Here is a 26,685-nt window from a genome sequence, read left to right on the forward strand (position 1 = left end):
TATCCATAGCCCACGCCTCGCAGCCATACAGCATTGTTGGAACCACTATTCCTTCAAACATACCCATTCAGAAGCAAATGGTAACAAATCACAGATGGAGGAAAATATACAGACACACCAGATGTTAACAAGATGACATCTTACACATAATGAAGCAAACAATAAGGGTAGATGGTAACTCACGTGGAGTCAGGGGACACTCAGGTAACAAAACCCAACCCTAATACTCAGGTTACTACAGGTGTGTTAGGTCATTGACCTTCTTGCACAAGTGACTATGAAATAAATGTAAGATGATGTTGTCTAAACTAAATAATCCTCGGCTAACATTCATGTTCCTATTCATTTTCCAGGTTCCTTCACCCCTACACACTGCATAACTTCCCCTCTCTTCATGACCCTTACATTTACCTTCCTCATCATCACATCCATAAACAAATTAAACACCCATGATAACATCACACACACCTGTCCCAGAACCACTTTCATCTGAAACCACTCACCTTCCTCTTTCCCTATTGGCACAAACACCTTTCTCTCTTGATAAAAACTCCTCACAGCTTCTAATTGCTTTCCCCCCAACATATATTTGTAACACCTTCCACAAATCATCTCTATCAACCCTATCATATACTTTCTACAGATTCATAACTGCCACAGGTAAGTCCTCCTGTTTCTCTAAGTATTTTTAATACACATTTCTCAATGCAAAGACATGATCTACACATCTACCACTCCTCAAACCACACTATTCCTCCATCCTCTCAATCACTACTCTTCCAAAAAACTTAGCCAAGTTCCCTCAACAAACTTATACCTTTGTAATTCAAATACTCACCTCTATCCCCCTGGCCTCTATAAAATGGCACTATACAAGCATTCTGCCAATCCTCATGCACCTCACCATGATCCATACACATAGAGTAAAAATCCTAAAAAAATAATCAACAACACAGTTATCCGCTTTTATTTTAGGAAAATTCAATTACAATACCATCCACTCCAGCTGCCTTGCCACATTTCATCTTACACGGGGCTTTCACCATCTCTTCTTTCTTCAGTTCAGCAAAAGTAAAGGGAAAATATGTTTGAGATGGAGGGGTAAAGAGGCACAATGAGAGTTAAGATATCTGGAGATGTAGGAAACCAACGAAACTGGACACCAATAGCCTTTGCTGGTTTAGCACAAAATTAACATCAGACAGCAAGGATGATGTGATAACATAGGTAATGCATATCAAAAATATACCTACCATTCTACTTCTGCCACTTCTTGAAGATTTGGGAGTTGACAGTAACTCCTCCATGGAATTATCACTGCCCCGCTTCCTCTTGGATTTCCGACAAACATGACTATCCTCACTGGACTGACTTGAAGAACGACTTGAACCAGTCTCAGCTGCAGTGCTCTCATCACTCCATTCCGCTGTAAGTAACTGCCCTCGCTTTGAACGTTTTTTCTCAAGACCCTGTACCAGATTATCTACTTTACTTTTACTTTCTCCTGCATCTTCTTCAAAGACACCTTTTTGTGATCTTGGAGCTCTCTTCTGTATCCTTCTGCCTAATCCTACAGTATCTCTGCTTTCTTCATCTTTACTCTTTTCTGGAATTGTACTAAGCTTTGGCTTCTTTGGAACAACAGGATCTTGCTGTCCAGTAAGTTGTGATGTGGCAATACTGGACCTACTCTTGCGAGAGTTTTGTACTGCTTCTGGATGTTTTGTCTCATTTGAGCAAGTGTCTGCCTCTTGCATGATTATCGAAGCTTCATTTTGTTTCACAACCTTGGCCTTAGACACAGAAGACCTGGATTCCCTTTTGGAAATCTGTAGCATTTCTGTTTTGTTTTTATGATCATCATTGTCAAAACTTAATCCTAGAGTACTTCTCTTCCGTGCTGGAACTATTTCCACTTCTTCATCATTCATTACTGAAGTAGAAACAAACAGATTAGGCATGGCTGATCTCCTTGCTCTTCTAGGAGGCAATCTCTTAGTTGGCTCTGATATAATTTGTAAAACATCAGACTTCCTTCTTCTCTCTCCAATTCTGCCTGAAGTTCCTTTCAATGCTTCAGCCTCTATATCTTTGTTAGGGGAGAACTTTTTAAGTTCCTTTTGACTTCTACGACTCCTAGTTTGTCCATAAGTAAGACCTTCAGTTTCCTTGGGCAAAGAACTTATTTCCGTTTTTGGAGTTATGACCTCTATTTTCTTTACATCAATAATGTCAGTACTTCCTAGGTTTCTGCATGATCTTCTTGTCACTCCTTTACTTTTTCCTTTTTGGCTAGTTTTCTTCCTAGAAGTATTTGTGCTGATGTCTGATTCTATACTACTCTTTTCTGAGCAGCTACTGATCTTATCATCTTTTTCTTCAGTTTCTTGGGATGGTACATTAATTCTACCAAAACTAGACCTCTTACTCCTTCTCCCCCTTTTAACTGTACTTTTCGGTGAGACCCTTAAGGCTGTAGCTGCACTTCTAGCTTCGCTGTGACTACTACTACTACTGAGGTGGCTCATGCTGCTTTGAGTGCTAGTACCAGAAATGTTTCTTCTACGATTACTGCGACGGATGTTTTGGACATCATCTAGTGTTACATCACCCACACTGTCTCTAGAACTGGAGGAGTTTCGACTCGAGATTTCAGTATCTGAGAATTGATACTTGGTCCTTGTCCTCCAATTCTTTCTTACAGAAGATCCACTTTCATCATCAGCTGCTGTATCTGCATTCTGATTGCTACTGCTACTGAGATGACTTAAGCTACTGAGAGTGCTGGCATCAGAATTTTTTCTTCTACGACCACTATGGCAAATGTCTGAGACATCCTCTAAGGTTACTTCATCTACACTATCTCTGGATGTAGAGGAGTTTCTACTTGATATTTCACTATCTGTGTCTTTATCATTTGATCTTGTCCTCTGTTTTACTTTATTTTGCTTTACAACTTTCAACTTCATGCTTTCATTCCTTTTCCTCTTGTCCCTTGCAGACAATACATTTTCTTCAACTTTGTGATCAGGCAATTCACTCATTTCATCTTTGCCTCCTCTCTTTCTCTGGCATATGCTTACTGAATGCCTGTCAGTTTCATTTGTCTTCATTACAATCAACCCATAGTCTGACTGTTGCTTCACTTCTGCATTTCTATCAAAAAAGCCACCAGATGATGTCTCTAGCATATCAAATTCTTTTGTTTTCAAAAGCAAGTTATCTTCCCCTTTGGTACTTTCTTCTAAATCTTGCACATTTTCTGATCTAAAATCAGATTTTTCTTTGTTTTTGTCATCCTTGTGCCTATTTATGTCACTACTTTCTTCATTCTTGGGAGACTTTTCAAATCCTGAAAAACTATCATTTTCATCGTTTTTATTTCCTGAATGATCAGTAGATTCACTTCTTGGGCTTCTTTCTGAATTAGTGCTACTGTCAGTCTCATTCTCATAAGTTAAATGCGACTGCACACCTGCAGTTGGTTTAAGCCCTTTATTTCTTTTAGGAGTAACTGCGGTAGATCTGTCATTAACCGAAATATTACCAGACATGCTTCCATTTTCTGAAATCAAAAATTTTTCAAAACCCAATTCTTCATAATCTGGCACCTTTCTTTTATTCTCATGTGCAACATCCTTTACAAAAACTTTCCCTATGTTTTCCTGTTCTTCAGCTTTTCCTTCAATCATAACCATATCCTTCTGTATCACTTCTCGGGCAGCCTTTGTGTTCTTCCCCTTTAACTTCTCAACCACTTCCCTATCTTCCAAAGTCTTCCTTTCATTGCTGGGTATCTTTTCATCCTTTGAGGTATTTCCAGTGCCTGCACCTTCATCTGGAGGCAAATCAAATAACCTCTGAGAAAAGTTATGAACACTGTTGTCATTATCACTACCACTGTCAATAATATCTCTATGATGCTCTAATACTTTTCCTTCTTTTTCTGGAGCTTGCATATCATCAGAAATTGTTTCTTGACTTTTACTGTCCTCACTATCGGCAAAACTGATGTTTGAAAGTGAAAAATCAACAGACATACAAGAATCATGGGTAGACTGGTTCTGAGCAGAGGCTCTATGATCTGGTGATGACACAACAGGGACCATTTTGGATACACGTTTAAATTGGAAAGACTTTTTGAGAGTGTCTGCTTCTTTATTAATTGTCTCCTGACTAACTTTTAGTGAAACTGTAGGGGGTAACACACTATTTTGCTGTTTTGGACCTACTTCAGGTGATTCTTTGCACAGAGAGGAACAGACTTTGTTTCCAAGAATGTCAGAACTGGAACTCAGCTCAACATGTGACTTTTCATTACCTTGTGTTACAGTGATGTTATCTTTTGTTACTGGTATTATATCATCTTGTAAGGGTAGCAAATAATCTTCAACATCAGTGCTTTCACCTGAATTGTAAGTGTCTTCCTCAACTGCCTCATTAATGCACTTTCTTGTCTGTTCTTTCTTCTCAGCTTCCATATGATCCATCTCAAGGTCTTTTATTCCTTCTTCATCCTTTTGATCCTGAACTGATTCAATTCTTTCTGAGTCTGGACAATTGGGAAGATATTCTGAGACTGGTCCAGAATGACTACTGTCATTCTTAAAATCAGAGAGAATAACTTCCTCCTCATCTCCTAACTGCCTGTCATTCAGCAGTGTTTCCGAGACATCAGAAGCAGAGTCATTCAGGGCACTATTTTCAAGGTTATCCTTTTGTTCTGCACCAGACAATGATACTGTGGTACATACACATGTTTCATCAATGCCCACAACACCATCAATGGAAATGTCCTGTGTTGCATCAGCATCTAGTTCATCCCAGACCTGAATACTACTAGGTGGTGGTTCCTTACTCTCCTTTGAATCACTAGACAATGACACTGGAGGAGTATCACTTTTATTGTTATTGCCATCATCAGTCAATGGTTGTGTAAGTGCACTGTCATCATCCTCACTCTCACTCAGAGATGATTCCCTTAATACTAAAGTAGAAGCTTGTGAGTCAATATTATCATCAGCCAGGCACTTCCTCGACACTTTGATGGCATTTGCACTCGACACACCTTTACTTTCCGAACTGGCTTCACATAAAATTGGCTGAACCAGAGACACAGTATCTTCTATTACTGTTGGATCTGGTGCCTGCTTTGATGGAGAATGTGCAGTAAATATCTGTGTTGGGGGTAGATCATCCTCATTTACATCAACCTCAGTTTGTGCTTTCATGTGTACCACAGGTGAAACTACCTGAGATGTCATATCAACTTTGTTTGTGCCTTCCTCTGTGATTCTACTTTCCGAGTGAAGAGCAGATTCTACATCAAAAAGCTGTGTTGGAGCATTACCATCCACATTAGCATAATCTTTAGGAGATGAAAATATCTGTGTTGGGGGTAGATCGTCATCATTATCACTATGTACCTCCATCTGTCTTTTAATGTGTGATGCAGGTACTACTAGCTGAGACCTGGCATCAACTTTGCTTGTGCCTTCCTGAATGTTCCTATCTTCACAGTGAAGAACAGACTTTACCTCTGAAAGTTGTGTTGGAGCATTACTATCTATGTCAGCACCATCCTTGGGTGCTGAAAATATCTGCGTTGGGGGTAAATCATCCTCATTACCATGATCCTCGGCTTGTTCTTTGACATTCATTGGAGAGAGAATTAGAGAAGTGACATTAGTTTTGTTACATGAGCTATCTCTACTGCCAATGTTTTCTAGCTCAGCTGGAGCATTACATTCCACAACACTATCATCTTTAGGTGCTGAAAATATTTGGGTAGGCTGATTAGATCTATCCACTTTGATGTCACTTTCCCCTTTCTCAGGGGTTTCATTTTTTGGTGTTGGGTCAAAATACTGGGTAGGTATATCCTCCTCAAGAGTATCAGCATCATCATTAGGTAAAAATGGTTGAGTTGGCTGGTTGAATAAATCATCTATTTCATCATCTTCACCACATTTAACCCTGTATTTATCTTTTTGTACTGTTTTGCGAGGTAGCTGAAATTCATAAGTTGATGCAGAATCATCAAAGGGCAAGGTTGGAGCATCTAAGAGACCTTCATCACTTGAGCTTGTAGTTGATGGCTGGTGCTGGTCATCACATGAATATGGCTGTGTAGGAGTATCTAGTATAGCAGCATTGGCAGTTTCCAGTAAATCATCTGGATTATCATCATCAAAACTCTTACTGGTACTTGAAAAGTCTGTAAGTCTCCTCTTATTTTTGGGTGCTTTGGCAATGGGTTTCTTAAATACAACTTCATCTTCATTGTCATAGAATAATTGAGTGGGTATATCATCATCCAATTCTTGAGATTTCTTATTTGGAGGACTTTCTTTTGTTAAAAATAACTGAGTGGGTATATCATCATCCAGTTCTTGAGATTTCTTATTTGGAGGACTTTCTTTTGCTACAAATAACTGAGTGGGTATATCGTCATCCAGTTCTTGAAATTCCTCATTTGGAGGATTTTCCTTTGCCACAAATAGCTGAGTGGATATATCATCATCCAGTTCTTGAAATTTCTTATTTGGAGGACTTTCCTTTGCCACAAATAGCTGTGTAGGTAACATTGTCTCATCATCAGTGTCACCAAAAGCTTCCATAATTTCCTGTGTATTATCATAATTCTTTAGAGCTGGTGATATGTTATTTACAGTGTCATCATTTCCTAACACTCTTGGAGTTTTGTCTTGAATGGAGAACGTTTGGGTTGCCTGTCTGAAAATGTCTTCCTCACTATCAGTGCTACCATCACTATTCCATCCTTTCTCATTCTCTCCTCTGATTTTCATGTCCTTGTCTTTGGATGAATCCTCTACCTCTGAGAGAGGTACATTCCCAACAACACCCTTAAAAGTATCCTCATAATTTCTGCTACAATCTTCAGAAGTCTCAGGGGCATCTTCATTTTTGCTGGGATCTTTGGAAGTATCAGATTCATCTTCTTTTTTACTATCTTCATTATCAGCAAACAAAAGTGTAGGACCAAAATCATCTTCAATATCAGTACTCTCATCACTATTATATCCTTCAGTGTTTAAACCATCTATTCTACCTGTATCAGATGTGTTGGCTGCTTTTTCTTTCGGTTGTTGTGATGGGTCAAAGAAGAAGCTATCCTCATCTTCCACTAGATTCTGTAAAAGGTGAGATATGAGTACAGCTTTTATAAACAAAATAATCTAAATTTAAATCACAAAGAAAAATTCTAGTCTTGTATCTGTATTCTAACAGATGTAAATGAGAGGGGCTTTAAAACGTGGTAACTTAACAGAGAATGATAGTATGGAGACCCTGGCTTTGGTACATAATATATGATGGCTAGAGACTAGATATATGCAAATAAGGGTGCTTTTCCTATGTTACTGATGTTACAACTCAGCACATTAACAAAACCAAAAAGAAATCTATATGCCAAAAGAGTAGCTGCAGAAAAAAAAAGCATTATAAAACGAGCAAGAGGAGTGAAGGGACAAGCGAGGCAGACAAGGAAAACGTTTGCCAACATACAAGTAGTGAGCAAAATACACACTCTAAGACCTTTGCATCTATCTCCCCTACCATGCAATCCATAAAAAAAGAAAGAAAATTCATGCACTCATCATATACAACACACAAAAACATACATCTTTCTTCTTAATTTTTCTTTTATGTGAACTCCATTTCCTGCATTAGCAATGGAGTGCCAGAAATAGATGAAGAAAGGCCACAGTAGCTTATATCCATTCTCTAGCCACAATTTGTATTGCACTGAAACCATTACTCCCTATACACAACCAAGCTCTACTGATAAATGCACCTATGCACATTTTTTTTCTACGTCAATTTTTCTCCTGCCTCAGTGAGGTAGCATCAGGAACTGATGAACAATGGCCTCATCTGCATACATTCATGCTTTTCTGTTTGCACAGCATACCAATTTTCAAAGTGCTTATTGATAATAGTTAAGTTAGCAAGCCACACAAAAAGCATTAGTGTCAACACAAAAGTAGGAGAAAAAATTATTCCTGAAAATTAACACCTTGCACAAAAAGAAAATGGTATTTTATAATTCCTGCCTTTAACTAAGGCTAACATTTCAAAATTGGTCTACAGCAGCATCCTGGCTTACAAACTCATAAAACTGTATTAATAAGAAGTCAGCCTGAGTTAAAACACAAGTTCAAGCTTACATAAAAGGTTTTATACTACACTTACTTTTATCAACATATATTCAAACCAATTTAAATAATGCTAACCTGTATAGCAGATACACTGCCTGGAGAACTGAACAAAGTCATTTTGCTATTCTTCTGAGGGAGAGGTGTACTTTGTGAGATTGAGGGTGACTCTGGAACATATGATTTTGTATTGCTGCTGGATGCAGTTGAGTGTACATTAGCAGTTACAGGGGTTTCTGGTACAAAGTCTGAAAAAAAAATTTAATATACATACAGAAATTTCAGTCATTACTTATGCACAAGAAAAAGACAAATACAAAAATTCAATCAACAGAAAGTAAAAACAGGAGCCATTCTCAAAGTGTAATTCAAGGGAAAAGGAGACGTAAAGCAGAGGTTAGATATGAATACATAAGTGCTTACCTATTGTTAATTTTGATATTATTACATATCTAAATCACTTTGATCAAGTTTTATTCTCATTAGCTCCTGTTCATAAGATCAGTATAATACTTTTTTCTCCCCTATAACACAAGCATTCAATAACTGGGTAACTCTGATGTTAATAGGCTCCACCTGCAGGAGGTTACACCACGAGTGAAAAGTCACCTCTGAAGAGGCTGTATCACTGGGAGTATGGTCTCATAAAGAAACTTTTCACTCCACTGTACTAGGTGCAGTGCAGCCTTGGGTCACAGAAGCCTTTAAATTGATTCCTGGGTAACACTAGGAATCTTTTTCACAGAATTTTTCCTTTCTTTCCATACTTATAGATATTTCATATAAATATAAATAAAGAGCATTCACTGAGAAAATCTGCTTCTCAGATAAAAAATCCAATCTGGTGTAAATGTACTAGCTGGTGCTATATAGAAGGAATGTCCTAGATATCCTAAGTATTCAGTTAAATGTGAGGCAAAGCTAGGTTCAGATTGGAGGAGATTCTTCTTACACCAACAAAAAGAAAGATACGTAAAAACTTTGAATATAAAACCTTCGGGAATAAAAGATGTTCAGATTAATGGATTTTCTTTTTCATACCAGTTTGGTGTTTCTGTTCCAGCTGATATTTCTCCTCTACCAGCAACTAAATGGTTGTCCTAATAAGAAAAGACCCATTTTCTTGTTTGAATGCAATAAAACTTGTCTACTCGTGATTTTTCAAGGTGTTCTGGCAGAATAAGTCCACCATCTAGGCAATTTTTCATGCTTCATGCTAATGCCATCACTCTCCAAAATGCTGGGTCTGGTCAAACTAGACTGACCAGTAAGGTGATTGGTAAACTGATGAAGCATAAGATGTCAAAACCCATCCCTAATTATGTGCATTACATATACATGAAAGAGAGTACGCAAGTAGTTGCTACTCCTCTCATCTTGCAAGATGTACAGGTAATTCATATCAAATGTATTATAATTAATCAATGTTTCCCGTGTCAGTGAGGTGGCGCCAGGAAACAGACGAAGAATGGCCCATCCACTCATAGACACATACATATACACAAATGCCCATACAAGTACATATACATATCAACATATACATACATATGTATATATTCGTGTACATATTCATGTATGAATATGTACATGGGTATATAAGTATATGTCTGTGTATGTATATGTATGTACACGTTGAAATGTATAGGTATGTATCTATGCATGTGTGGACGTTTATGTATATACATGTATATGTGGGTGGGTTGGGCCATTCTTTCGTCTGTTTCCTTGTGCTACCTTGCTAATGCGGGAGACAGCGACAAAGTATAATAAATACATAATAAAAGTAAATATGTTCATACTTGCCTTCACTCATTCCTGTCACTACCCCACACAGGAAATAGTGTCGCTACCCACCGCTTCAGCAAGGTAGTGCCAGGAAAACAGACAAAAAATGCCACATTCATTCTCACTCACTCTCTAGCTGTCATGTGTCATGCACCAAATCACAGCTCCCTATCCACACCCAGGCCCCATAGACCTTTCTATGGTTTACCCCAGATGTTTCACATGCCCTGGTTCAGTCTACTGACAGCACATCGACCCAGGTATACCACATCATTCCAATTCACTCTATTCCTTGCATACCTCTCACACTCCTGTATGACCAGGCCTGATTGCTCAAAATCTTTTTCACTCCATCCTTCCACCTCCAATTTGGTCTCCCGCTTCTCCTCGTTCCCTTCACCTCAGACACATATGAACATAAACGTATAAATATTTCAAAACGACTCTAAGTACTGTAAATATTGTTGAATATCAAATAAATTTTTACACCATCACTCACAGGTGGACTGCTAGCATTATGTCCACAAACATACAATCTTTCCTTGTGATGCCTAACACTTAACACATAACTCACACAACTCATGCTTCATAACTAGATTTTTCTGTGGAGAATAATATGCTAACCCTGTCTTTTGGCAGAACAGTAGAAGCAACAGATAGAAGTAGTAGGTAGGAACAGAAGACAAGAGCAATAGGTAGAAATATTAGGTATAAGTAGTAGGTATGAACATTAGACAATAATATCATGTAGAAAAATTAGGTATTAGTAGTAAGAACATTAAATGGGAGCATTACGTAGTAGTTGCATGGAACACTAAGTTGACACATAAGGTACAAAAAGTCAGCACGAACATTACTAAAGAGCCTCTGTAAAAATTGCATTAAATTGCCCTGTCCCAGTGTCCTGTTAAGCTTTAGGCACTAGAGGCCAAGAGGCGGCAATGGAGGTCACCAACTATGGAGACTCCTTTGCTGAAGGCACCCCCTTGAGGGAGTTTTCAGAATGAATGGGCACCAGAGATACAGGTACAATAGGTAGCAGCAATAAAATTCTTGTCATGCTAGATATGTTGGGTTAATAACTGTCATGAGACTGCAGACCAAGGAAACTTGTCCCATGTCTTCTCAAGCCAAAAAGTGAGTCTATACTCTCAAAATTTTACTGTTCTTTTTGAAGAGAAAATATGTATTATGTACACAGAAAAAAGGAAAAAAATTAAAAACTTTGAGTGATGTACTATATCTCATTTCTTAAAAGATATGAAATAAACAAATAAATATTGCAAATGCAGTAAAATATTGGAAAATAAATGTTCTTTATGAAGAAAAGATATGCAATACATAGGGGAAAGAGTATGCAAAAAATGACAAAGTTTGAAAGTAGTTACTACACCTTTCATCTTATAGGATGTATAGTAAACAATGCAAAATGAATACAGAAACTGTAAAAGAAAAGGTCTTTGTACAGAAAATGCATAACATTAAGTTACAAACTGAGATAAGAACATCAAACCATTAAACACATGAGGTAGTGGAAACATTACCTGTTGAATCTCTGCAGCACTCATTCCTATCTCAGCAAATATATTTCCAATAAAAGTTTGTTATATTTCCCAAGGTAAGCAGATGCCTATATCATGTGTTTTTTATATTCATCTAAATCTTATGTCCGTTCATTTCCTGAAAAACTTTCTTTTTCTGAAAAACACCTATTTTTCAAAAGGATAAAAAAAATTCTAATGCCTGGTTAAGAAGTTAAGGATACAAGATTACCAGTTAATGACCTTGAGTCTTCAAAACCTAATTACAAATACAAAAGTGTGATAAAGAAAAAATCAACAATAATAAAAGCATGAACCAGCCTTATAACTATGGCTAAGCATTGAAATAAAAAGATCCACATCTACAAAAACATCTTACCTGGTAGATGATGACCGATTACTGGGGATATAGGTCTCTCCTCTGAGTCATTCAACATAAGCATAGACTCTGACCCTGTCTCTGATCCACTATCATCAGCCTTGGTCTATTGAGAGAGAATGTATGAAAGAGAGAGAACGTATATAAAACACTATTAGAAATATCTGTGTAACGGCATAAAAGATGAACATCCTATGAATTAAACATTAAACAGAGAGAAAGCACAACCATATTTCGTAGAAGTCAATGTGAACACATATTCATTTTTTTCATGTCCTATGTTCCGGTTTATTATTTTTTCATTATACTTTATCACCGTCTCCCGCGTTAGTGAGGTAGCACAAGGAAACAAACAAAAGAATAGCCCAACCCAACCACGTATACATGTATATACATAAATGCCCACACACGCACATATGCATACCTATACATTTCAATGTATACATATAAATAAATACACAGACATATACATATATTCACAAGTACATATTCATACTTGCTGCCTTCATCTATTCCCGTTGCCAACTCACCACACATGAAATGACCCCCTCCCCGCGAGTGTGCAACGTAGCGCTGGGAAAAGACAACAAAGGCCACATTCACACTCATTCTCTAGCTGTTGGTGTAATGCACTGAAACCATAGCTCTCTTTCAACATCCACGTCCCACAAAACTTTCCATGGTTTACCCCTGACGCTTCACATGCCCTGGTTCAATCCATTGACAGCACGTCAACCCTCGTATACCACATCGTTCCAATTCACTCTATTCCTTGCACACCTTTCATCCTTCTGTATGTTCAGGCCCCAATCACTCAAAATCTTTTTCACTCCATCTTTCCACCTCCAATTTGGTCTCCCAATTCTCGTTGTTCCCTCCACCTCTGACACATATATCCTCTTTGTCAATCTTTCCTCACTCATTCTTTCCATGTGACCAAACCACTTCAATACACCCTCTTTTGCTCTCTCAACCACACTCTTTTTATCATCAAACATCTCTCTTACCCTTTCATTACTTAATTAAACCACCTCACACCACATATTGTCCTCAAACATCTCATTTCCAACACATCCACCCTCCTCCGCACAACCCTATCTATAGCCCATGCCTCGCAACCATATAATATTGTTGGAACCACTATTCCTTCAAATATACCCATTTTTGCTTTCTGAGATAACATTCTCACCTTCCACACATTCTTCAACGCTCCCAGGACCTTTGCCCCCTCCCCTAACTTGTGACTCACTTCCGCTTCCATGACTCCATCCGCTACTAAATCCACTCCCAGATATCTAAAGCACTTCATTTCCTCCAGTTTTTCTCCATTCAAATTTACCTCCCAACTGACTTGTCCCTCAACCATACTGTACCTAATAACCTTGCTCTTATTCACATTTACTGACTTGCCTTCATCCATTCCTGGTGCTACCCTGCCCCACAGGAAACAACATTGCCACCCCCTGCAAAGGCCACATTTGTTCACACTCGCTCTCTAATTGTCATATATAATGAACTAAAACCACAGCTCCCTATCCACATCCAGGCCCCATAGACCTTTCCATGGGTTACCCTACACGTTTCACATGCCCCGGTTCAGTCCATTGGCAGCATGTCAACCTAGGTAAATCACATTGTTCCAATTCACGCTATTCCTTGCACACCTCTCACCCTCCTGTATGCTCAGGCCCCAATTGCTCAAAATTTGTTTCACTCTATCTTTCCACCTCCAATCTGGTCTCTTGCCTCTCCATGTTCCATCCACCTCAGACACATAAATCCTTTGTCAACCTTTTCTCACTCATTCTCTCCATATGTCCAAACCATTTTAACTCACCCTCTTCAGAACCATCAACCACACTCTTTTATTTCCACACATCTCTTACCCTTTCATTACTTAATCAAGCACCTCACACCACATTTTGTCCTCAATCATTTCATTTCCAATTCATCCACCCTCCTCCATACAACCCTATCTACAGCCCATGCCTCACCCCCTCCCCCATGCTATGACTCATTTCCACTTCCAAGGTTCCATTTGCTTTGAAGTTCACTCCCAGATACCTAAAACACTTCACTTCCTCTAGTTTTTCTCCATTCAAACCCACATCCCAACTAACTTGTCCCTCAACCCTGCTGAACCAAATAACCATGATTGGGAGAAATCTGCAGAGCCTGGGCCTTTGGGGAACTTGGAAGATGGAAAACTAGACATAAAAATCGCAATAGGGTAATCAATTACATAACTAAAAATGTTGGAAATACACATAAACTTTATAGAGATTATCATATGCTGCATTCTTGCCATCATTCCTGTTCTGTGGGCCCCTGAGCCCCCTCTCTTGGAAAACTATTTGCCAACCCTTCCCCAGGGATTGTCCAAGTTCTTGGTGACCCAGCCCATCAACCGTTAAACACAGCAAGAAAAAGACATTCATGTACCTAAACATTCACCTGTTTTATATATCAGTAGAAATCTACTCTGAGTCAATGGTTAATGTATCACCTTCCCTCCTAGTTACCCCTTGAGAGAAGTAATTAGGAGAGGGTAGTAACCCCTTATTACTACTAATACAATACTGCAAAATTAGAGTTTTTAAGTGCTACATGCTTTCCACGTGAAAGTAGAATTAAAAGCACTGTGCACATATGGTGTGGAGCTGTGGTGCAATGGCTGATGCTATGCAAAGAGAAGTCTACAAATGGAGACCTACATACTAGATGGTTCATTATAAATCTTAGTGTAAGGCAATACATAATATTTTCATACTGTTTTAAAACATTTACAACTCTTCCAATTTTTTTAAAAGTCAATTTTATTCTCTTCCATATGGGAAATCAATTAACAGGCACAATCAAAGTCCCAACAGTGCCAGATGGTTGGGAGTTTACTTATTACTCTCAATGTATCCTAGATTTAACACTTACTTTTTCTCAGTTCACACTCTGCCTCACTAATGTTTTGCATCTTTCACATAACATAATGACTTCCTTGTTTACAAGTGAATATGATAAAACTCAGCACTGTAAACCCATTACTGCTTATATCATATTTCTTACCTCTACTTTAATGATGTACTTGGCCTGTAAATCTCCAAACTTGAGGCTTTCCCCACCTTGCAGGGCATACCGTACATTTGGCTTCAGTATCATCTAAAAATAAAACAATATTGCATTTGAAATGATATCTATATCTATCTATCTATCTATCATCATTATCATTATTGTTATCATCATTATTATCATTGCTATTATCATTATCATAATTATCACTATCATTATTATTATCATTATCGTATTTCATTGCCATTTCCTGTGTCACCACAGTTTCAGTGCATTACACATGACAGGCAGAAACTGAGTGTGAATGAATGTGGCCTTTTTTTTTTTTTTTTTGCCTGCATTCCTGGAACTACCTTGCTGAAGCAAGGGGTAGTGATGCTGTTTCCTGTGGGGCAGGGTGGTGCCAGGAATGGGTGAGGCAAGCAAGTATGAATATGTCCAGGTGTATAAATGTAAATGTCTGTGTACATGTATATATATGCACATAAATTGATATGTTGTGCATGGGAATAGGGGAGAAAGAATACTTCCCACGTATTCCATGTGTCATAGAAGGCGACTAAAAAGGGAGAGAGCGGGGGGCTGGAAATCCTCCCCTCACATTTACAATTTTCCAAAAAAAGGAACACAGAAGGTGGCCAAGTGAGGATATTCCCTCTAAGGCTCAGTCCTCTATTCTTAATGATACCTCAGTAATGTGGGAAATGGCGAACACATGTGAAAAAAAAAAGTTGATTGTATATCGGGAGGTAAGTTTGAATGGAGAAAAACTGGAGGAAGTGAAGTGTTTTGGATATCTGGGAGTGGATTTGGCAGCAGATAGAACCATGGAAGCGGAAGTGAGTCAGAGGGTGGGGGAGGGGGCAAAGGTTCTGGGAGCATTGAAGAATGTGTGGAAGGTGAGAACATTATCTCAGTAAACAAAAATGGGTATGTTTGAAGGAATAGTGGTTCCAACAATGTTATATGGTTGTGAGGCATGGGCTATAGATAGGGTTGTTCGGAGGAGGGGGGGATGTGTTGGAAATGAGATGTTTGAGGACAATATGTGGTGTGAGGTGGTCTGATCGAGTAAGTAATGAAAGGGTAAGAGAGATGTGTAATAATAAAAAGAGTGTGGTTGAGAAAGCAGAAGAGGGTGTGTTAAAATGATTTGGTCACATGGAGAGAATGAGTGAGGAAAGATTGACAAAGAGGATATATGTGTCAGAGGTGGAAGGAATGAGGAGAAGTGGAAGACCAAATTGGAGGTGGAAGGATGGAGTGAAAAAGATTTTGAGCGATCGGGGCCTGAATATACAGGAGGGTGAAAGGCATGCAAGGAATAGAGTGAATTGAACCAGGGCATGTGGAGCGTCTGAGGTAAACCATGGAAAGTTTTGTGGGGCCTGGATGTGGAAAGGGAGCTGTGGTTTCGGTGCATTATACACGACAGCTAGAGACTGAGTGTGAACGAATGTGGCCTTTGTTGTCTTTTCCTGGCACTACCTCGCTTGCGTGCGAGGGGGAGGGGAAGTGTCATTTCATGTGTGGTGGGGTGGCAATGGGAATGAATAAAGGCAGCAAGTATGAATTATGAACATGTGTTTATATGTATTTGTCAGTGTATGTATACATATGTATAAACTGAAATGTATTGGAATGTATATGCATGTGTGTGGATGTGTATGTATATACATGTGTATGTGGGTGGGTTGGGCCATTCTTTCATCTGTTTCCTTGAGCTTCCTCACGCGGGAGACAGTAATAAAAGTATAATAAAAAAAAAAAGGAATATGTGCATGTATGGATGTTTATGTATATATATGTGTATATGATATACTTGTATACATCAAAGGAACCTATGAAAACCTGACCTAACTTCTAGAAGACAAAATTCATAGAAGAAACATGCTGACATGAATGTGGTAATTTGATGGGAATTGTGTGCAATGGCCGAATGTTAGTGATGTTAAGAGGAAGTGCAACCATGCTGCCCAATGCACTGTCTGTCTGATTACAGTTTTGGGCAGATGGTGTGATGCTGAAATCATTGTGTATCTATTTCAATTATAACAAAGAAAGTAAAGATCAATCCCAACAGCTAGAAGTCAGTTGAGGCTTTAATATATTTTACTGATCTGTAAGTGTTTCAGGTATATAACATTAAGTAACCCTAAAACTTCCCTCTTGCTCAGGTTTGGTAAGCAGTGCTATCACTGGGCACTCAGTGAAATGCTGAAATCATTTGTCTGTTATATTTCAACTATAATGCTGAAAACTGAGATCAAACTAGGTCATTACAGGTCAAGTGATGTTTTCATTGTGTTTTTTGATTTGTATGAATGTTTCACCTACATCAACATTCAGTAACTCCACAACTTCCTTAATGTTCATACCCTTCTGTACTGTCACTTATTCATAATCTTGTGATAAAAAATAATGCGGCAAAACAAGCTCCCCAGGTTACAATTTCTCTTAAAATATGCAAGGAGTCGCTGATATGCATTTATTCCAAACACTTTGGTTATTTCTGTGGTGCTCCTAACTTCATACTCTCCTAAATCATTTCTCTATCCATCTCATAAATGAGGAAAAGCATGACTTATGTACATATTATCATTTTTCATTTCAGCTGAACTGGTTGCTGATTAGAACCATATCTGTTACAGATAAGAACTATCAACAGATGTTTCAATTAGATATATACATTTTCAGGGCCACTCTTTAAGTGCAGAAAAAATAAACTTACTTTACCAATCCTGGTTTTGTTCATGCTTCCAAGGTCTGCTATGGTGTGCAAGTTCCCTTCTACTTCAAGTACGGCATGGCGTTTTGAGAGGACCTATGGAACAAAATTTTACATAAAACTAATGAAAAGGAGAACATATGAAATATTTCGAGCGCTTATGAGTTTTGTCCTTTGTTACTTAAATTTCCAACATAGGTGTTACCAAACTCCACTGGCTCAAGGTTATAGTGCAAGTCAAAAGTCACCTTTGACAAGGTTTTATCAGTGGGAAACCATTCATGTCAATGAACTTCTCACTCCAAAGGAGTCTACTTCCCTGCTACTGGAAGGAGTGCAACTCTGAGCTGCAGGAGCCTAAATTGAAGTAGATAAGTTGTTCATCAAAGAAGCTGAAGGATTCTTTTTCTCATTCAAACCTGGTGCCAATTGGAATTCTCATGACTATTCATTTGTTTGCTGTTTTTGTGTTGAAGCTGTGGCACTGGGAATGAATATCATGCATGTATCATTCATGAAACCTAAGAAAGGTGGTATTTTGTTGAGCAATTAATCCTCATAGGTATGGTCCCAAATATGCACTCAAAAACTTTTCCTTATTTACAATGTGTTGTAGCAGGACAAACGAAATATCTAATTAAACTGATTCCTGTGAGGATCTGCAACAGAAGTAGAAATGGTAATGCCCACTAAAACATTGTTTTCACTTTCATCTATAACAGTGTAATGTACAAATTACTGTACGCACCTTATTCTGCAACACAATCTTACAAGCCGTTGCATCACGACCAATCGTTGTTTCACCTTCGTGTACATCATGACGGCTTCCATTAATTTCTAACCAGGCAACCTTCAAATATATAAATAAATATGGATGGTTTAAGTTTCTGAATGTTACTGAATCAAAATTAAAGGGAACTTAAAAATGCTAAAGAAGTTTTAAACTGCAAAATAAAAATTAAGAGTAACCTCAAAAAACATGAGAACACAGTTATATACTGAAAATTCTCAAATAGCAAAAAGTAGCTCCCTAGGTTAAAAGCAAAAAAAGTCTCCACCAAAACTTCAAAAAATACTTGTTCCCAGCAGAGTGAAGTTTCTAAAGAAAAGCAAAGATACTTGCCTATATCAAGTATCTTGTTAAAACAAAGTTTTAAATTACCATATATCATTAAAACAAAGTTTTAAATTGTTTATTGTTATCATATTTCATTGTGGCACCATGAGATATTTGGGGACAAATCTGCTACAAAAAAGCAACTAATTTTGAAACCTGAAGTCGTATGAAAGAAGATATGCATGACAGAAAATATCATTAGCTAATGTCTGATCATACATATCAGATAAATCAAAGAAAGCAGTATGGGAAGATTTGTCTATGATGGGCATGGAATGTTCTGAACTGGGTTAAACCTACACCACTGAGTCTTGAATGTTCTGTCTCTTTAACAGTGGTATGGTGAATGACACTGGCTGAAACAACACATATGTGAAGGAATGAAGTCAATACAATTAAATATACATGGAGGACTGAAGGAACGCAGAGAGATGATGCATTTCTTGTAGGTAAGTCAATACAGTGTAACACACATAGGATATACTGAATGAAGGTGAGATGGAGAGTGAGCATACATACATTCATATGCTATAATGAATGAAGGTGAGATGGAGAGTGAGCATGGGTAAAACAGTGGCAGCTTTGTTTCAGAAGAGGGGTAGTTCGATTTTGTGATGCAAACATGTGATCATACATGGGTCTTTCACTCACTCAAAAAATACTTTAAATATTTTCCCTTGTCTTTTCTTTTTGTTTCATAATTCTCTCTACACTTCAATTAAGGCCCAGCCTTGATGCGGACTTCTGTCCATGACTGGAACCTTCAACATAAAAAAACTTATAAATCAAGTTTCAAAGAGATGAAGGAGTGAAGTATTACTAGGTTTTAAGAAAAATCTTTAGGAAAGGGAATCTTATTAGGGTTAAGGAAAAGCTTTAGGAGAAATAATCTAAGTATGTATTGAGGAGAGTAATCAATAGCAAAGATGTGAAACTATTCATGAAGAGAGAATTGACAAGAACTGGGGAACAGCTCACAATGATGCATGCAGGAACGGCATGATTATAAAAGGGATTATGACCAGCAAAATCTCATAAGAAATAAAATATTAAACAATATTAATTATCTAAAAATTAAGCAAAGAAGTGGGAAAATACACAGGTCCAGAAGTAAAGAAATGGATAAGAACACAAAACTCAGTACAAAATGGGTGATGAAGCAATGGATGAAGCACATGCTGGTACAGGCAAAAGGATAGGGCACTAATATAGGAGAAAACTTATTAGTGTAAAGATAACTTACAAGATGCTGTTCATTTGGGGCACTTTCTTCATTGTCCCAATCATCAGGCAATGCCTGTGTGCACTCTAAGTCTTGCGTGTCATCCATATTCTCAGCTAATAGATATCTGCAGCAAAGTTGATTCATTAAAAATCATTATCATTACAGGACAGCATATACCACAAAATAAATGTGATGCATCAGAAGCCTGAATAATAAGATTCCTCAAGAAACTGAGAAGTTCAGTACTACAGTATCTTCCCTAGATATGTTGGATTACTAAAACCAGTCTACTATGAAAAAAGAAATCTTGTGTCCAACCTACAAGAATAACAACTTTAAAGTGGATTATATCAATGACCACTCCAAGGATTTGCAAGCTTAAGTACTAAATCCAAACATGGAATCTGAATCTTCAATGATGAATCAGGGTATATTGAAACCTGCTTCTCATGAAAGAGTCCTTCTCAAAGTCAAACAGGTTAGATCCATTAGACCCAGGTTGTCCTAACTAGGATAATGTCTGATAAAGGAAAGGCCACTCCACAATTCACTCCCTTTGTATTCCTTGCCACACCACATCTCTCATATACCCTTTCATTTCTTTCTTCATTCCATCTAGTTACACCACATGCTCTTCTCAAATAGCTCATTTCCACAGTATGGATTCGTGACCTCTGTGACTCATTTCATGTCCATATTTGGCTGCATAGGTCAGGGTTAGGAGGACTATGCTGTCCCTTACAACTCTACCCTTCATTATTATATCAAGGGATCGAGTGACTCTTTTAACTTGCACTGCTTTCTCCCTTATCTCTTCTTCCATATCATCACAATTACTCAAGACAGCTCCTAGATACTTAAATTCTCTCACTTCTTCCAGTCTTTCCCCCCACCACCATATCTACAGCACAATTTTGTACACTTTCTTCTTTCACTCTATATGGTTTTACAAAACCTATATTTTCACTCTCTTTTCTTTCAAACACCATTACTTTACTTTTACTTGCATCTACCTTCAATTGCCTATGATTATACACATAAAACACACATCTTTCTACAACTCCTCTTCTCTCTCAACATACATAGTATCATCTGCAAACAGGCTTGCCACTAGTCACCATATCTCACTGCCACACTCCATCTCTACACCTCTTTTCCCTAGTTTTGCTTTCATCTCTCTTATCACTCCATCCATATATTTATATGTATACATATATCAAATAGCCATGGTGATATCACACAGCCCTGCCTCACTCCTACATGTATCCCAAAACTTTCGCTCAGCTCTCCATCCACTCGTACACATGCACTTGCTCCTCTATGGGCTTTCACACTATGTAAAGTTGTCCCCCTATACCATATATCTTCAAACACATCCCACAAAGAATTCCACTCAACTCTGTCATATGCTTTCTCCAGATCCATACAACATCTTACCTTTCACTGAATACTTTTCCATGGTCATCTTCCCACCAAAAATCTGATCCACACATCCCCTACCTTTCTTAAAACCCTCTTGCTTCTCACTCATTCTGCATTCCGTCACTTCCATCACTCTGTCAATTAATATTTTTGCAAACACTTTACCTGGTATACTTAACAGGCTTATTCACCCATAATTGCTACATACATCCTTAGCACCATTTCCTTCGATTTAAGAAATGATAATAGCTTTCATCCTATCCTCAGGCACACCCTTCTGCTTCAATGCTATATTACATAAAAGATGCATCCACTCTATTACACTTTCTCCTCCATACTTCAGCATTTCAGCCATAACCCCATCCACTCTTGGTATTAATCATTCTACAATAATAAAGGTGATGAGGAAAGGGCAATGAAACTCTTGTAGAAATAAGACTTCAAAAGGGATTCCATCGATTTCTTTCAATCAAACCTTGGCCCATTTTCCTCGTTTCATAAGTTAATTAGCCTTACCAACCTTGGCCCACTTTCCTCTTGTTTCACAAGTTAATTAGCCTTTCCACATTTGGCCCACCTTCCTTCTGTTCCATAAGTTAATCAGCCTTACCAACCTTGGCCCATCTTGCTTTTCTTCCATAAGTTAATTGGCCTAACCTTGCCTAACTTACCACTGCTTAACCGAGAAAAGCTTAAAGTAACTTAACCATACCTATTTCACTCCAACCTATCCAGTACAATACTGATCACCACTTGGTGATAATTACAATGATACAGGTGGACTTAGAGTGACCAGTCTTTATATATAGGGTGAAATGATGTTCACAGAAACCTCATCTAAAATCCCTTAGCAGCCCGTATATATAATACGATTTTAGCAAAGTTAATGTGGTGAGCAGCTGGATACCACATGGAATGACCCCTTGTGGGAAGGCTGGGCTATGGAGCCACCAGATGCCAGGTGGCATGTGAGATGTTTACAATAAATATAATGTTGAAATAATGGGTATGTCTATTATACTGTAAGTATGAGACAAAACGAAGATACATTTCGGCTGCTCAGAATGTTCAGTGAGATTTTCACTATTTCTGATGATTCTTATGGTTGTTTCACCTATTTCTAGTTTCAGTTACCCAAACATTTTCCATGATCTTCTCACTCGTTCTCCCCTATCAACTTTGTCAATCATTACCGCAAAACACAAAATTAATAATGTTCCAAATAACACATCACAGATCAACAAGTTCAACTAAACATAATGATCACGTTACTATACATTTTTTTCTATGGTCCCTGAACAGGTACATATAAAAAAATATATATATCAACTCTATACCTAAACAAAAACAAAACTGTCTGCGAGCAAGAATGTTCTCTTACAGCGCCATTTTAATCATTAAGTCCTCGAATATGTTGCATGGTAATCTAAATAATCAACACCACTTACAACCCTTACAACAGTCAAAAACAGATATTCAAAATATGGGGAAAGATATTGTCCATGTTACCGATGACATCACATAACGCAATAACTCCCACCGTGACTTGGCCATGTTTTACAAAATGCCGGACGAATTGGACATTTCGATGAAATATTTACCACGACACTTACCTTAAATATGTAAATCAATGTCATGAGCCATTACTATAAAGACATATTGACAATACAACATAATTCCCGCTCTGTTTACATGGTAACCTACACACCTATGTGTCAGGCCTGTTGATTGGTCCTGTACATTACCCTCTAGCCAATCACAACCGTAGACACAGTCCCTAAAATGTCCCCAATAGTTTAAAACATTTGACAATGGAGAATTGAATTGAGTTTATTTAAGCCAACAATATGCTGAGTTGAGTTTATTTTACTCATATATACATCTTAGATTATTTACATCAAGTATAACCAATCACAATCATAGACACAGCCCCTAAAATGTTCCTTATAGTTTGAAACATTTGACAATGGAGAATTGAGTTTATTTAAGCCAAAAATATGTTGAGTTGAGTTTATTCTACTCATATATACATCTTAGATTATTTACATCAAGTATAGCATAAAAGGTATAAGCTCATGTTCGCATATCTGATGTGAAGTTCATTATAGATTCAAGATTAGGATGCAAATTAGGAAGGACAAAAATACGATTGAACCAGAGGCAAAATATTATTTCAAACTCCCTAAAAACTAATGATAAAGAGCCGACAGCTGTCGCAAACCTAATTTGGAAGAACATGAATGTTACAAATACCTTATTATCGTATAAGAGCGGGATATGAAGGGAATAAAATAATTGAGGACATGGACATAAATTTAAGTAGTTGTATGATATCAAAGTGTTTGAGAGCTGGGCCCCATAAGGGTTAATACTCCCTCCCCATATAGCACAAATAGGTAATTACATTATCAGTAACTAATTTGTTTTCTTTCCATTTTATTTTTGGATTTTTCAGCTTTTCCGTGTTTTATATTGACTTACATATTCTTAATATCATTCTAACCCTTTTAGTCACTGGAAGATAAAATACATGTATACGTAATTAACTGTTCCAGCGATGTGACTGCAAGCCAATGAAACAAGTTGATCCTTTTCACCACATTCCTAAGAGATTTACATATGTATAGAATAACGATTTTTTTCTGTAAGGAAAGGCATATCAATTTATATAATCGAAATAAACTTCCTTGATCAAAGCTACACAGCTTTTATATTATCGAATATCAAATTTCTTTTCATTAGAAAATAGGCGCCCCTTTCATTACCAATTCTGTTCTGTACAACAGTTGTAATGTTTTATGGTAATTTCACTAATATTATCAATTAAACATAACATCCAAATGACCCTGAATTGCCCAATTTTCTAGCATTATAGTAATTTTACGTCTGTATCAGAGTAAATTTTAGTTTTTTCTCTCGCTATATATATTATGTATGACAGGGAGACGTTTATTTTATGTGCTATCTCATTAAGGGAGAAAAAGCAAATAGATTTAAGGTTATCATTATAGTTACATCAAATTGTCTTTCCAGTTTAGCAAAGTAGCATTAGGGACAAATAAACAATGGCCCCCATTTGCAAACATCTTATCTCTAGCTATCATGTCTGATCATTAAGCCCAAACCAGGTACTAATAACCACAACCAAGACCTAACCTACCCTATAGCCGTTTCACATGCCCTTGTTCAGCCTACAAACACCACATACCATATTGACCCAGTCCCTTCTAAAGAGTGCCTTTCACCTTTCTAAATAATTAGGCCCTTATACCCCTAAGCCTTATTCACCCTGTTCTCCCATACTGTCACCAAGGAATTCCTCTCCCGTGCTTCCTCCACTTCTGACACTGGTCATCTTTGTCAGTTTCTCTTAACTCGCATCTCAACATGCCAAATGTTTAGCACATGCTGGTAAGCCCTCATGATCAGACAATACATCAACTACCTCAGCTTCCTCTAGCATGGTTATTTCTTACATGATAACTCTTCTCAAGCCAAATACTGTTCCTATGCATTTAATTTCCATCACTTTTTCTTATTAAGTCTCAAAATCAAAACTAGCATATTATTGTATAATATTCCCAGAATTAATGATTTTGGAAAGATTACTTTCAATTTCACTGGTGCTAAATTGTAGATTAATTTACCCTTGTATACTGGACTGAAAATACTTTCAAGAAACACGTTCAGTATGGTCTCATGTCACATTCTAGTTATTAGTCAAAGTATTTTTATCTACTAGTTTTACTTCTTTTACGTACACATTATTGCGCAATATCATTTTCGGTTCTAATAAATTGATAGTTATTCTGTATTTGTATAGAATACCACAATGGAAGTGTGATAGAAAAAGCTTTTTGTTTTCATCTTCAGCAAAATTTTGGGTAGTATTTTATATGCACAATCTTTTATCAAAAGAATTAATGGTCAGAATTGATGCACAGGTATAAAAGGTTGATATTATTGTCATTTTTAGCCCACCACCTTATCCACTGCAGCATTAAGACCATCTTCCCATCCACTAGAACAGTCAAACCACCTCATCCTGTGTAAGTCAGACAGCCATTCCACTCTCAGCGACAGAGACAACCATCTCATCCTCTGCAAGTCAAATCATTTTCCCATCATCTGCAAGACAATCCCCATTTCATTTCCTTCCAAGAGTCTTGCATATTTCAGAAAAAGTTTTTTAGGCCTGGTTCTACCAATGTAGCCTTTTGCTATCCCCAGCTACTGAGGAGCCCCATCCACTTCTTGGAATCCCATTAATAGACTGCTAGGCCTCATAGGTAATCATTTGCAAAAGTTCTTTCCTAGCTGCAAGAGACACCCTTCTGGCCCAATACTCCTGCTCTCGTTTTGTGCAAGACCCATTGTACGTACACCAACACCATCCAAGTTAACCATTGATATAGAGAGCAGGCCATAAGAGAACACAGAGCTACACTGTCATGTGCAGCCATGTGCACACTCGAACAAACCAATCACACATGATGTGGGATACATGGACCAATCACTGCGCATTGTGGAAATGACGTCTCACCGGTTTAAACTATACCACAATCTTGAGGGGATGGGACCATTATACTTCTTGGTATTTTACTGCACATTATTTGTGGTTGGTCTTTGCACTATGATTAAAACCCGCGAGCACGGACATGTGTTTCCATGGCACCTTGAACTTTAACCATAAAATATTTTGTGGTATCTGCTCTCCAAACTTTTCTCTACACATTTGCACTATGACATCATAGAGTTCCATGAAAAGAGCATCTGCCAGCCTCAAATATCTGATATTTATCAAATGGGGCAAATCCTTGAGGATAAACCTCCCAGTAGGTAAAACGGTGTTTTATATACCTACATACCATATCCTCTCTCTCTCATAAAGCTCTATCCAGAAGTAAGAAAACGAGGATCTGGCTTCTACTCACAATTTACTTTCCACATGAATAAAGAAAAAAGCAAAAGGAAATATTCATCAGATTACAACAAAAGTACAGAATTCTAATTAAAAATAGTTTCTTCATTCTTATCCAACCAGTTAATCTCCCCTCTGGTATTCATATCTATTCCAGCTGAATTAAATTCACCCTTTATAATGTTTTAAGTTGCAATCAAATTTCGAAAGCAACAAAGTTTATTGTATGCAAGGCTTCAGAGAGGAAGGTGCAGGAGGTACATCATACCCGAGCCTGAGGGGTCCAAAAGGGGGCCAGAGAATTTCCTGGGATCTCAGAAAATGTAG

At 37.7% G+C, this 26,685-nt stretch overlaps 1 protein-coding gene across 2 annotated transcripts in view; it reads right to left on the minus strand.

Annotated features, from left to right (window-relative positions):
- LOC139759462 (uncharacterized) overlaps nt 1-23,172 on the minus strand; it is a 42,357-nt gene extending 19,185 nt beyond the window's left edge. For both annotated transcript variants that reach the window (XM_071681613.1, XM_071681612.1), the window contains exons 1-8: nt 23,051-23,172; nt 20,034-20,139; nt 18,422-18,523; nt 17,677-17,769; nt 14,943-15,035; nt 11,883-11,988; nt 8,256-8,425; nt 1,254-7,154 (exon numbers count right to left, since the gene is read on the minus strand). In XM_071681613.1, coding sequence (XP_071537714.1) covers nt 1,254-7,154; nt 8,256-8,425; nt 11,883-11,988; nt 14,943-15,035; nt 17,677-17,769; nt 18,422-18,523; nt 20,034-20,120 — 6,552 coding nt within the window. In that variant the 5' untranslated portion in view covers nt 20,121-20,139; nt 23,051-23,172. The remainder of the gene's footprint in view (nt 1-1,253; nt 7,155-8,255; nt 8,426-11,882; nt 11,989-14,942; nt 15,036-17,676; nt 17,770-18,421; nt 18,524-20,033; nt 20,140-23,050) is intronic.
- Nucleotides 23,173-26,685: the final 3,513 nt, after the last annotated feature.

The sequence above is a fragment of the Panulirus ornatus genome, chromosome 33 (assembly GCF_036320965.1).
Source record: "Panulirus ornatus isolate Po-2019 chromosome 33, ASM3632096v1, whole genome shotgun sequence".
Classification (NCBI taxonomy): Eukaryota; Metazoa; Arthropoda; class Malacostraca; order Decapoda; family Palinuridae; genus Panulirus; species Panulirus ornatus.